General features: G+C 49.2%; 1 protein-coding gene across 1 annotated transcript in view; it reads left to right on the plus strand.

Moving 5' to 3' along the window:
- Positions 1-13,558, plus strand: part of SLIT3 (slit guidance ligand 3) — a 612,652-nt gene that overhangs the window by 489,979 nt on the left and 109,115 nt on the right. Inside the window, exons 11-12 of the mRNA XM_032625797.1 lie at positions 4,535-4,606; positions 8,516-8,587. Of these exons, the coding sequence (XP_032481688.1) occupies positions 4,535-4,606; positions 8,516-8,587 (144 nt within the window). The remainder of the gene's footprint in view (positions 1-4,534; positions 4,607-8,515; positions 8,588-13,558) is intronic.

The raw sequence follows: 13,558 nt of genomic DNA on the forward strand, positions 1-13,558 counted from the left end.
AGCACCGTCACCAGCATCCCTACCACCATGCACGCATTCATCTAACAAATTCTTAGCCAATGTCCACCAGGAGCAAAGAACTGTGCTGGGATCTGTGGGTAGAGGGTGAACTAAAACGAAGTCTCCTCTGATGGAGCTTGCGTATTTGAGTGGGAGGGCACAGAAATAAAACCAAGTAAATGTCAGAAACTGACCAGTACTAGAAAGTAAAACAAAAGAAGGGAAGGGGCTAGAGGTTGATGGAGGGGTGGTCTCTAGATGGGTTGACCCATGAAGGCCTCCGTGTGCAAGCGACCTGAGTGAAGGACGGGAGTGAGTCTAGAGGAGTTCTCAGGAGCATATGCATGGATGGTTTGCAGAATAGAGAGGAGGAACAGAGTGAATGAAGAGAAAGTGGTGGGGATTGTGCTGGAGACGTAGATAAGGGCCGGCTCCCGTGGGCTCTTTAGACCATGGTAAGGACTTTCTAATCTTTCTAAGTGAGATAAGAAGCCTTGGAACCTCCCTTGCCCATATGATGATCCCCAGCATGGCCATTACCGCCATATCCAATACCACGCCATCACTGCAGCCTATCAGTACCTGCTGACACCAACACTGCAGTGTACCTTCCCTACTCCACTGACAGCATCTGAGCCTCACGGCCCTCATCCCTGCCATCGTGGTAACGTCATCAGCACCACCCCTCCCCATCACGTGACCACCCTGAGCACTGATCTGTGAGTCACTCAGAGCGGGGTGCTCTGAAGGGAGGCCAGTAGGATTCAGAAACAACCCAGCCATTGCCATCACAGATATTAAGAGCCTAGGAGGGAGGCTCCTGTCCCTTTTCCAGGCTAAGAAATCATTTATTATAGCCCAGTAATCACGATGCTGCTTTCATTGCGCTTGCCTACTCCCTCTGGCCCCCCACACAGAGAAAAGAGAGAGGGCAGATAGAAATATGCACGGACTTGGGTTTTGTTCCCTTCCACCGCGGGCTGATTCATCGGTTTCCCTTGAGTAGGAGGGCCTGCATTAAAGAGGTTAAGTGTCTGCTTGCTCCTTTTATGTTAAAAATAAACATCCCTGCGAAACAGTGGCATTGGTACGCTTTACCCTCAGATCTTAGGAAGCCAACTTCCCATCTCCCTGGATGGAAATCCACACCAAACAAGATTTTCTCCTGGTACAGTTCCAGAAGTAGAAACCAACGTGATGCGCCAGCCCTAAGCACATACTCCTTCCCTCCCTTTGGCAGCATTCCTGCTGGAGGAGCTGTATAAATATAGGCCTTAATATTTAAACCTTGGGCCATTAATCTCCTGGCCTCCCTGCTTCTCCAGCTCACTCTCCATATGCACCCCCCCAATTCATTTTTAAAGCCCAGCTTGATTATGCAGCCAGATAGTAATTTCAGTGAAAAATGACAAGTTCAGTCACTGCCCCAACCTATATCTCTTACATGATTTAAGTGACTGCTCTAATTTTTTGTGAAGTCCAGGTAATTTAGAGTGTGACTATGTTTTACTGTCCTTTCTCCATCCCACTGGAGTTGCCATGATCTGTGCATTCAAAATTCATAAGATCTTCTCCGTCACGACCTGGGAAGTAAATTTCATTTTTGATCACTTCTGATGCTATTGATATTTACTATGATGCCCTTCCCCGCCCCCCCCCAACCAAGGGGATGGCGGTAGGGAAGAGAGACCACTTAAAGTTTTTTCTGACTAACAGAACTTCAGAAACCCAGACTGAAGTGCAAGGGCTTTGGAGAAGTAGGGTTCCTGGTGAAAACAGAATTTAAAACCCTAAGGGTGAACTCCTCCTAGGTATATGTGACCAGTTTATCTCTAATATCTCACAGAAAAAAGTTTTCCCTCAGCTATGAGTGAACCTCATCCTCTTCTTATCTCCAATGACAAAAAGAAAAAAAAATTTTCCTTGATTGAATGTTGAATGGCTTTGTCCCTGAAGAGGATGAATTTCTAGCGGTCAGCTTAGTGTAAAAAAAGTACTTCCAGGTGAAAACTAGTACCAAGATAGAGGCGCCATCTGCAGGGAGAGTAGCAGACGTTAGAGAGGATGCCCCAGTCTTACAGGGTTGGTTAACCGAGAGCGCTGACACTTGAAGGCCAAACCTTCAAAGGTGTTGAGTTCTTTCCCTCCCACGTTCTAAGGTAGAGCAATATTCCACAAGTTCCACCAGTTCCTAGTGTCTCACGCTTATAATCCCCGCTTGACCCTCTTCGGCACTGGAATTTACCACCTCTCTTCTGAACTGTATGCAAAGGCCACTTCTTCTCCGCCATCCAGTTTATCAAGCCCCAGGGGACTGGGGTAGGTTTGAGACAGACCAGATTCTGAAATACTGGTCTAAAGTATGACTCAGAAACCACCTGCCTGGGAATCATCTGGAGATTTGTTACGTATGCAGATTTCTAACCCCAGTTCTCCAGAGGGCCAAATCAGACCCTCTGTGGGTGCATTTTAATAAACACCCTAGTGAGTTTTGAGAACCACTGGTCATCGAGGGCGACCCAAACACCAGGAGTCAGCTCTGGGACCACCTGAGCGTGGAGATGGGTGGGCACTGAAGCCTTCCCCAGTCTACCTTCCTGTCCAGGGCCACCACCTTCTGCACCCATCACGGTGAAATGGAAGGGAGACTGGAGATGCCAGCTCTGTACCCAAATCTCTGTGTCCAGTCACTTGTGGCTACAGGTCCTTTACCTGTGGCTGCTGTTCCCTTCCTGCAGAATGAAGAACTAAGATGAAGTGACCACCAGGGTCAGTTCCCAGCTAAGCTATCACTTCTCCAGTTTCCACTCCCCAGCATCTCCAAATCACGAGACTTCTCACCTTGTCCTTAGAGACGGGTGCATCCAGGAGTCTAGCTCTGAACTAAAAACCAATTTGCCCTGACAAGGCTAAAGCAGAGGGCTTCCCCACTGGTCACAGAAACTCCTCTGACACGGTAGAGGGCCAAGGACCTTGAAGGGACATCACATTAAAAATGTCAGAAAAAAAAAAAAAAAAAAAGAAATTAACAAATGAGGCTTTCTCACGAGTCTGATCCGAGCACCGACCCTGCATGCTTGCCTGAAATGCCTTGCTAGGCAGCCAGGCTGAGGGCTAGCGAGATTAGGATAATCCGGAGCATTTGCTTGTTAAGACCCTTATACAAAAGCAGAGCTCTGAAGAAAAGGCCAGTGTAAGCTGACTAGTTTGCGAGCACAATCTGTGGATTTGTTAGAGGCGATCTCGCCTGCTAAAGGGATAAGCTCAGCAGCCGTGCCTAAGAAACCTTAACCTGTGGAGTATCTTTCAACTCGCAGGTCTTGGAAACAAGGAGGGAAGGGAACAGAGGACTAGGCAAAGATTGTTGGGCGGCCCTTTTGAAGGATAGTAGAAGGAGGAGAGAAACAGGCAGAAGGACTGAGCTTAAGAGGCTGTGGGGCTGGGGCGTCTGGCCTCGCTGGAGGCAATTGCTAAGGAATCTGCTTAGATGTTCTTGCTTCTCAATATTCCCTTCCCTCCTCCTTGTTGATCCTCCAAGACCCCAGCTCTCCCTCTTCTCCACAAAAGCAAAGACCCATTGATTTATTTTGGTAAAGAAAAGGAACCGGAGAGGTTCATTGTAGCTGGAAATTGGAGCATCTCCCCTTCCAGGGACAGGAGCCCCGAGGCTGTCCCGGAGCTAATAACTCCTAAAGAGAAGTCTCCCTCCTCAGGAAAGTGTTGTTAGCGAGACGGGTGCTCAGAAGACCCTGGGGTGCTGCAGAGTGAGCAGCGTCTGGGTCAGGGAGATTCCTCTGTGCCAACGAGGCCAGGTTAGCTGCCTTCTAACACACAGCATCCTTCTCGCTCACATTATCCCAAAGCCCTGGTCATCATCGCCCTGGGCTTGTTCCCGTCTCACGAGGACCGCCAGCGACAAGCCCACATCTCAAAGCCATCCCATGAGAATCTCATGATGTCTTTACATCACCCGGCCTGGAAGATGCACTTGAACCAGACAGAGACTTAAGTCACTGCTCAAAACCTCCATTCAGGTCAGGAAGGAAAAGTCACCGGGGAGGCGAAATGACCTAGGATTTCTGGGGACAAAAATAAGCATTTGCCAAGGCGTGAGGCAAGAAAGTGAGGCTTACAGGAACCTTGGACTGTGTTTGGGCGAGGCCAGCTTTTGCTTTGTTTATGCTATAATTGCTTGATTGTGAGACCTACGATGAGACCCTAATCTAACTGGCTTCCATTTCCCACCTGCAAAGTGAAGGCTCACGTGTGCATGGCCCTATGTCAAAGTCAAGGTGCCACGAGTGAGCATTCTTTGAAAGCCAAGAAGAGTGGTATAAATACAGTGCATTTTATCATGCGGCAGTTGAACTGAATGATCCTTAAGCCCCTGCTCGCGCGCTATGAATAAATAAATTGATTAAGTGAGGAATTCATCCTCACCATTTTGCATGCCTGAAATGCTTGGTCCACACTTTAGGAACGGCCATAGCACACCTTGAGCTATGTTCTCAGAGTCTCTGGTTTAATTTTTCAGAGATATCAGCAAGAATCAGATCTCGGACATCGCTCCAGACGCCTTCCAGGGTCTGAAATTGCTCACATCTCTGTAAGTGGGGAGCAAAGCGCGTAGGGTGTGGGTGGGAGCATGGGCGAGGGGGGCGTCCATATTTTTCAGGGGGTGTTTATCAAGGTTTTATGTTCCCTTACACACTTGTGTCAACCTGGTAAAAGAAACAAATATTTCTTCAGGGGAAATTGATCTTGGGGAATATTTCTACAAGCCCAAATGCATTCTTTTTATTGATTAAGTGCCCAGCAGCCTTCCTGGTTATTGGCTTCTGATTCAAATGCATCTTCTCGTCTCACCGCCCTCCCATCCCACATGCCTAGGCAGTGCTGTCCGGGGAGGTGGAGGGAGAGAGTCGTAACGTATGATTATTACCACGTGCGCATTTTACCCGTGCGTGTGACCTTGTCAAGGAAGGAGCTCATTTTCTTCCTCTGATTTGAAGCCTTTTTCTCCAGACCAACCTCATGGCTATTGTCCTGAGAAAGCATTAACCCCATCCTATAAGCCTTTCTTTTCTTTGATTTTTAAACCCTAAAGCAGCCTAGTGGATGGAACCAAAGCTGTGCCCACCAGGGGCTCAGAGACCCTCAGGGGCAGGGAAGTACAGAGCTTAGTCCTGATTTCTGCCAGTGACTCGCCCTGTGGCACAGGGACTGTCACTTGAGTCTTCTGTGCGCATTCCCTCACAGGCAAAATGGGGACGATGACACCTTTCCTGCCTGACACACACTCATGATTACAGTCCCAACAATCATTGGCAGTACTTATTGAGCACCTACTGTGTACCTGGTACTATTCTAGGAGGCTTGCAAGTTTCACCCTCACCATGACCTAAAATATAGGGTCTATCCTCTCCTGTCTTTAATGGTTGGAGAAATTGGGTGATCTAAGCTCCACGCAGACAGAGGTTTTTATTTCTTTTGATCCTGGCTGAATCTCTGGCACCTCAAACAGTACCTGGCACGTAGTTATTGTGCCAAAAAGAATGTGTTGAATAAATAAACGCAACTTATCCAAAGTCCGCGGTAACAAGCGAGAGAGGCAGGATTTAGACCCAAGCAGTCTGACTCCAGAACCGTCCTCTTGGTCCCCATGCCGTGCTGCCCTCCTGAGATAATATAAAAAGTATAAGATACAGCAAAGGTATCATCAGTTGATACTTTTTGTATTATTTGGTGACCTGCCCACCCGGGCAAGAGTGAGGATGCTCAGAGGCAAGCTGTCCATGCTTTGTGTCTCTGTGCAACCGGTTTGTTTAATGGATAAGTGGGCAGGTAACAAGACACACATTCCTCCCCCACCTGGCCCTATCCCACTGGGAAGGGGCTGAAGACAGGGAAGTCTCTTGATTCAGTTGTTGCCCGCTGCTGGAGGAGTAAAGTAGTTTCATTTATCGGGTAGAACATCTGGCTGCGATATCAGAGACAGGATTGTGTGTGAGGTCAGTGTCTGCTTATTGCGCTGAAGATCACAGAGGAGAAGGGAGAGTGGCCACCTGCCACCGCGGTCCTATCCCTGTCCCCACCCTCCCGTTCCCCTTGTCTGCTGTCCCTCTGCTGGGATCTGGGAACAGTCTGAGGACAGTGAGACTGTCTTGCAGGAAAAGAAATTCAAAATCTGGTTGCCAGATAGGACATTGGCATGCCACTAGCCAATTCTGAAATATATCAGGGCATTGTTTAAGTGAAGTGCCTCTCACCCCCAATGCATGCATGTAGCCATTCAGTAGATGCCTACTGTGTACTGAGTAGCCTTATAGGCACTGAGAATGTGGCAGTGAACTGGACAGACAAGACCCTTGACCTCATGGAGCTCTGAATACCAACACACCCAATCCAAAGTCAGGAATGGCCAACGTAAAGGGCAGGAAAGCCTTTACCCCAGACCTGTTCATTCTTTCTTTTTTAATTTATTTATTTTTGGCTGCGCTGGGTCTTCGCTGCTGCGTGCGGGCTTTCTCTAGTTGCGGTGAGCGGGGGCTACTCTTTGTTGCGGTGCGGTGGCTTCTCTTGTTGCGGAGCACGGGCTCTAGGCACACGGGCTTCAGTAGTTGTGTCACGTAGGCTCAGTAGTTGTGGCTCGCGGGCTCTAGAGCACAGGCTCAGTAGTTGTGGCACATGGGCTTAGTTGCTCCACGGCATGTGGGATCTTCCCGGACCAGGGCTCGAACCCGTGTCCCCCGCAGTGGCAGGCGGATTCTTAACCACTGCGCCACCAGGAAAGCCCAGAGCTGTTCATTCTTTCAACAGATATTTATTGTGTTAGATCCTATTCCGATTTCGACTCTAGGGACCCAGCCATGAGCAAGCGACATGATGTCACCACACACAGAACCTCTACTCAAGGGGGCCGGTGCGGGAGGCACAGAAAATGTTTAAAATAAATTAATGTATAAGTAATATAACATGACGTAATGAAAAGGGATGAAGAAATAAAAATAGAGTGACAGGTGGTAGAAAATGTTGACTAAGATATTCAAGAGAAGCTTCCCAAGGACGAGGTGTTTGAGCCCAGATCTGAAAGGTGGGAAGGAAAGTCAAGGAGAGATCTGGGGATAAAGCCAGACAGGTCCACACCCAGGTGCCCCGAGGTGGACCCACAGCCCACGTCAGCCTGCCGGAGACTGGTTTGGACCCACTGAGGCTTAGAGACGCCCCATACGGACACATGATTTGAGGAACCCCTCCCCCCCGCCCGCCCCGTTGTCCCTCCGGCTTCTGCTACACTGCAGGTTCTAACATCAGCGAACAGACAGTGACACGACTGCATTTGGCACAGTGAGCAGTGGGACATTAATAATATGAATCACAAATGCAAGCCTGAGCCATTGTGCTGACTTTTATTTAGCCGTTAGTTTGCTGAAACGTTCATGAAACACACCCGCAGGCTGAGCGGGAGGCTCACTCTTCACTCCTGGTGGCGTCTGGAAAATGGGGAGTTGGGTTTATCGCTCCCATTGACCGTTTCCTCATCCTAATATTTGGCCTCCTCGATGACACATCACAGTCTGAATTTGCAATCTGAGTGGGGATCGAATCCTGCGTTCATTCAAGGCACTCCAGAGCTCGAGAGGGAATTTTTTTTTTTAATTCTTCTTAGCTAAGTTCCCTCCATCTCGGAGGAGGCTGGACCCAAGAGACAGCAAAGTCTGTGCCATGGATGAGAGCAGAGAGAGGCCAGCAGTGTCTTCGGGGGAGGCAGACCCAGTACACTTCTTCCCCAAGCCTCACAGGTCACCGGAGACCAGCCCTTGAATAGGACACCCAGTGTGAGGGACTCTGTAGGCTGGAAGAGAGAAGGGTAAAAGAATTCTGAGTTCCTTAGCTCTTGGAGCTCAGAGGCTAGGAAAAAAGGCTGTAATGTAGAAGCTGCTGGTACCGCGATAACAATTCCTTGCTCCCTAGTTTTTCCTAAGAGCCAGTCCTTGACTCAGTGGTCCCTGAGCCATCTGGATAGGACGCCAGATACCCAAAGCCCTGTCTAGATGGATGATTAAAGGACTCAGCTCAGGAATTCCTAGGACGCAACAGGATATTAAAAGGAAACGTTCTATATAGGCTGTCAATACCCATTGAAGACAAGAACACACAGGGCCGGCCAGCTTCCCACACATCTTATTTATTGCTGGGGTGTGAGTCATGTTAGCAGCTCTGGGAGACACCACAAAGGGATTGCGTCTTCCTATTGTGGATGATTTATTGAGCTGGGCTGCCCAGGGGTAGAACAGGATGGAGCCCATTTCTCCTCGCCTCCCGGACAGCCTGCCCCTGCAACCCCCAGTGACACTGGCCCACTGTCTCACTGGGGAGGAGAAGGTGAGGCAGGCTGGGGAAGCCAGTGCTCTGAGATGCCCCCCAGAGTGGGCCAAGCTGGTGGCCTCCTACTTGAAGGAGTTCCAGTGGCCTCTCATCCGCAGTGACCACTGTCCTCTCTGCTCTTTTCCAGGGTGCTCTATGGGAACAAGATCACCGAGATTGCCAAGGGATTGTTTGACGGGCTGGTGTCCCTACAGCTGCTGTGAGTAGGAACTTTGTCACTAATCGTGTCTCTGGAACTATTTGCAGGCTCTTTCCTGCAAACTTTGAGCCGTGCTCCGTGGAGTTCTTCTTTTGACTTTATGCCCATTAAAAGGAAAAAAAAAAACATTTTTTTTTGAGCCGTCCACCCCGTACCTCCATCACCTCTTCTTGGCGGAAGGAGAGCCAGGGAGTTGGCAGAGGAAGCCTAAGGTCAATGTAAACGAGCTATAGATGATACAGCTCGGGAGCCTGGCCCAGGTATGAATCACTAACCTCAGGCTTGGGGGGCTAGAAATTAAGCCAGAGGTGAATCCTACAAAGGGAAGCATGGGGCAGGGGTGTGCTCGGAACTTAGGGAACTAAAATATTCGTACACCGTATTCCAATACGAAAGCTGAAACCGAGCTGCCGGTAGACGTGAGACCTTGAAGAAGGGTAGGGGTGGGGCAGTGAAGTAATTAGAGAAGGAACATGATCAGTCACCGCTGTGGCTCTATCTGGGTAAGATATGGCTGAGATGGGAAGCGTTTATTTAATTTCAAGGAAGATTTGTTGCCTCAAATTTTAAGCTCTGGGATTATTTATTTGCATTTGTTTCATTGTGGTCATTTGAGCTTAAATGTTTGAAGAAGATAAATGAACTCTGACGTGGAGAGGCCAGGAAAGGAAATCAGCTCATCCTGTATTTTAAGATTTTATGACTGGGGGAGAATTATCTCTGATTTGTGATCAGGTAGCCATAGTATCTATGGGTGTGGGGAGTGTGTGTGTGTGTGTGTGTGTGTGTGTGTGTGTGTGTGTGTGTGTGTACACGTGTGCGTGCATGCATGTCCATGTCTGCTCAGGGACCATGCTGATTCCTATTGGTATTAGGAATTGATCTTGAGTATCCTGTGAGCAATGGAAGATACCAAGTTTCAGAGAGGGAAATGACTTGTCCTCAGTCACACAACAAAATAGGTGTGGAAGCTGGAGTAGAGCTTATGTGGTCCTGTGGCTCAGAGGCCTCCCAGACCTCTGAATAGCACAAGATGTATGTTCCCAGAGGCGTGCGTCTGAGTACAGATGAATGTGTGTGCGTGTACATGCACATTTGTATGTGTGCCATTGTAAAATCACCTCTAAGTCACAGGCAGGAAGGAAGGGGCCTGGGGCCTCCCTGCTCCCGTGGGCAGTTAAGTGAAGCTCCATTATGAGCTTGCGTACCATGTAGTCAAGTTGTGGCTCCGGATGGGTGGGCGGCCAGGAGCAATGGTGAATAGAGGAAGGTTGGCAACACATCTCACATGGTGACATCCAAAGAAAAAGGAAGTGAGACTTTTCCTTTAGCCTTTTCTCCTCACATTTACTCCCTACCCTTCCCATGTCCTGTTAAGACTCAGCCCTGGACAGAGTCTCCTAAGACAATATAAGAATGTGAATCATGTCCAGATGAGACGCCCCGCTAGTTTCCAGGCAGCACATCCATCACAGCAATAGTCAGGTTTGTTTCAATGAAGCCGAAAGCAAGAGAAAGAAAATTCTGTTCTTTTTCTCTGCATCCCACCCATCCAGCCCTTCACACCTCTGTCTCCGTGTCTATCTCACTCTCTGTGTCTCTGTGTACCTACCTACTAGTGTTCAAAGGTTGCAGCCCTTGGTGGGCCTTTGTGGCTCTTTGTTAGAATGACATGCCAGGGCTCTGCAGGGAGCTGGGGGGTTCACAGATAGTATTCTTTGCTTGTAGCAAAGAAACTGTAAGTTATAACTGCCACTATAAGGCCAGTTAACTGTAGCTATTAATCCCTTCCAAGAAGAGTAACAATAACATGGCCTAGAGTTAGATTTGGAGGTGGTGCGTTTCACTGGGCTGGAGTGAATATCCTTTTACAGTCCGTGTTTTGACCGCAGAAAGCTCTATGCCCTTGCATGCATTAAGGAGAAATGTAGCATGCGTCAAAGTGCCTAGCACAGTGCAGGGCATGTAGCAAAGATTCCATAAATGCATGTTTTGAGAGTCCGCCTGCCGATGCAGGGGACGTGGGTTCGTGCCCCGGTCCGGGAAGATCCCACATGCCGCGGAGCGGCTGGGCCCGTGAGCCATGGCCGCTGAGCCTGCGCGTCCGGAGCCTGTGCTCCGCAACGGGAGAGGCCACAACAGTGAGAGGCCCACGTACCGCAAAAAATACATAAATAAATAAAATAAAAATAAAAAAGGAAATGTATCCCAGCTCCAGGCTGACAGCAGTCGTGAGATGACTGGAGTTAACAGGACTTTGCATGGACGGGGAAGGCAACTCTGGTTGAGTATCACCATTTTGAGCAGAGGGCGTTGAGTAGCTGGGAGTAAAGACAAAGCATCCCCCCTTCTCTCGAGACCGAGAGTTGACACAACTCAGGCCACCTCACTTTCCAGAAAGAACCAGCAACTGTAGCCGTCATTGGGCTTTGACCTGCTGTTGAGCAGTTAGAAAGCAGGTCCTGATTAGATCTAATTTAGCGTTCAGCCCGCGGTAGATTGGATTTCTCCTTGTTAGACTGGAGACACTCCGATAAGAAGGCTCTGATTAGAATACCCTGCTAGTCTGGGAAATTTCCTGGCCTTTGACTCGAAGACTTTTTGCAAGAGGTTTGTGTTTTTTTCTTCTCTGTCCATCTCTCAAGTTATGGGTGCATCACAAAGCCAAGCTGTCTCTGCCACCCAAAATGATCTTGGATGTTTCCTTTCTGGCACTTGTCATGATGCTACCAGCAGTAAAGCAGGTGCATTGTAGTTGGTTGTCCTGGCTGCCCATCTCCCCTTTCCCTGTTTCTCTAAACTTTTCAGCTATTCCAACACACTTGCCCAGCCTGTTCTGTACCCAGCCCTCCTGGGTCATTCTCTTGCCCTGTTTATTCGGGCAGATGGCCAATGATGATAGGAGAATGTCTCAGTCTTCAGAGTTTCTCAGAGGCTGCAGCAAATGGGTCTCCATGGACAAGCTTCAGCAGTCCTGGGAAGGACCCCCAAACCCCTATCCTCTTGGTGTCAGCCTCAAAAGAGTCCCCTCCTTTAGTTGGACTTGCAAAATCTTCAGGGCTTCCAGGACAGCCTCTCACCCAGCTGGTATGGAAACCTGTCCCATGCACCCTGGGACAAATCCTACTGCTCTTTTGCTGATAAGTTTCTGTGATAAGTTTTCTCAGTGTAGTTAGAAGGTTAGGAAGCTCTTTCTTATACTAAACCTCAGTAATGGCTTCTGGGAAACTCAGAAAAGGCTATTCTCATATTCTTCAAGTGTTTGAAAATAGCTGGTATGTCTCCCTGTAATTAATCCTAAACTGGTTCAGTTCCTGCAGACTTTCATTGTATAAACACACATTTGTTATTAGTAACAACCCTTAGGATCTTCAGGGGAGCCTGTCAGTTTCCTTCCTTAAAACAGGCTACTGGGACACGAGTCAGGTGCCCAGTAGGGCAAGAAGTGTGTTTAGAGACTCCCTCCTAAACTGCAGAGAGCTGAAATTTCCCACATAGAGACATCTCAGAATCCAAGGTTAGGACCAGACATGCCACTGGGCACGCGCGCCCAGCTCTGATCACCCGAGAAGTGACCTGTCCTCTTCTCCCAGGCTCCATCCATGCCCTTCCTCACCAGAAACAGAGTGAAACTCGCCGTTCCCCTGCCCACCCTGGCTCCTGGGTTTCTAGGATGTGAGTGGAGATGATGATCCTGAGTGTGCAGCCAGCCAGAGTGCCCCCAGGTATGTCACCTTGCCGCTCAGGGGTCAGCCCTCCCCAAGGCAAGGGAAGCAAGCAGTCACCGTGTCTCCGGAGCCATCACTTTCCCCTCTGATGGGCAGCAGTAAGCTGCGCCGTTACAGCTCCCCCGGGGGATCGGCACATGCAGTTAGTACTCATTGATTGCATGGCATATGCACGGAAGAGGGATTCAAGTGAGGCAGGCAGTCATTTGAGGTGGAAGCTTTCGTGTAAATGCTGGCTCCGGTCGATGTTAAACCTGCTCCGGGAGGTCTTAACCAAACCAGACTGTCTTAGGGCTGGAATAAGTTAAGACAGCCCAGCACCTGTTGTTTGATTTTCTTGGAAGGCAGACAAGACCACTGGAGCATCTTGGAGTTTTCCAAGCAACATGCCAGTTACAGGGCAGTGAGCAAAACTCCGCTCCCTATAGCTCACTTTCCCTTATCGGCTGTTTTGCAAGTACAACTACTGCTGCTGCTGACAACAGCTACCATTTATTGAATACTTAATATGTTCCAGAACCTGTGCTAAGCAATTTCATATACATCATCTCATCTAACCTTTACAACCATGCTAAGAGAAAGGTATTGTTCAGAGGCCCATTTTATAGATGTAGAAACTGAGCAACTGACGGGTTAAGTAACTTGGCCATTGTCTCTCAGCATGTAAGTGATGGAGCGTTGGAACCCAAGCAGTCTGAATCTGGAGTCCACACCAGAGATATCTGCTTCTGACCCAGTCATGGGCCAATCTGCAGAGCTAGTTTTGTGATACACGAAACAAGAGTTCCTCACTGGCTCAAGCCAAGGAGGGAGTACTGTGGAACTGATGCTTTAACAGCTCCTCTTGTTAAGCCTCAGTCTAAATCACAGACCCCTGTCTCCCATGGAACTTCCTCTGGTTGACTGTCCTCACCCCACTAAAGTTCGAGCTGAGCCCTGTAAGAGGGCAATCAAGAAGCCGCTTGTTCTTGGGCTTCCCTGGTGGCGCAGTGGTTGAGAGTCCGCCTGCCGATGCAGGGGACATGGGTTCGTGCCCCGGTCCGGGAAGATGCCACGTGCCGCGGAGCGGCTGGGCCCGTGAGCCATGGCCGCTGAGCCTGCGCGTCCAGAGCCTGTGCTCCGCACCGGGAGAGGCCATAACAGTGAGAGGCCCGCGTACCGCAAAAAAAAAAAAAAAAAGAAGAAGCTGCTTGTTCTTAAAGACTGGGTTGAGGTGAGATGATGAGAATTCTCCCCCGCAGTA

The sequence above is a fragment of the Phocoena sinus genome, chromosome 3, assembly GCF_008692025.1.
Source record: "Phocoena sinus isolate mPhoSin1 chromosome 3, mPhoSin1.pri, whole genome shotgun sequence".
NCBI classification, from domain to species: domain Eukaryota; kingdom Metazoa; phylum Chordata; class Mammalia; order Artiodactyla; family Phocoenidae; genus Phocoena; species Phocoena sinus.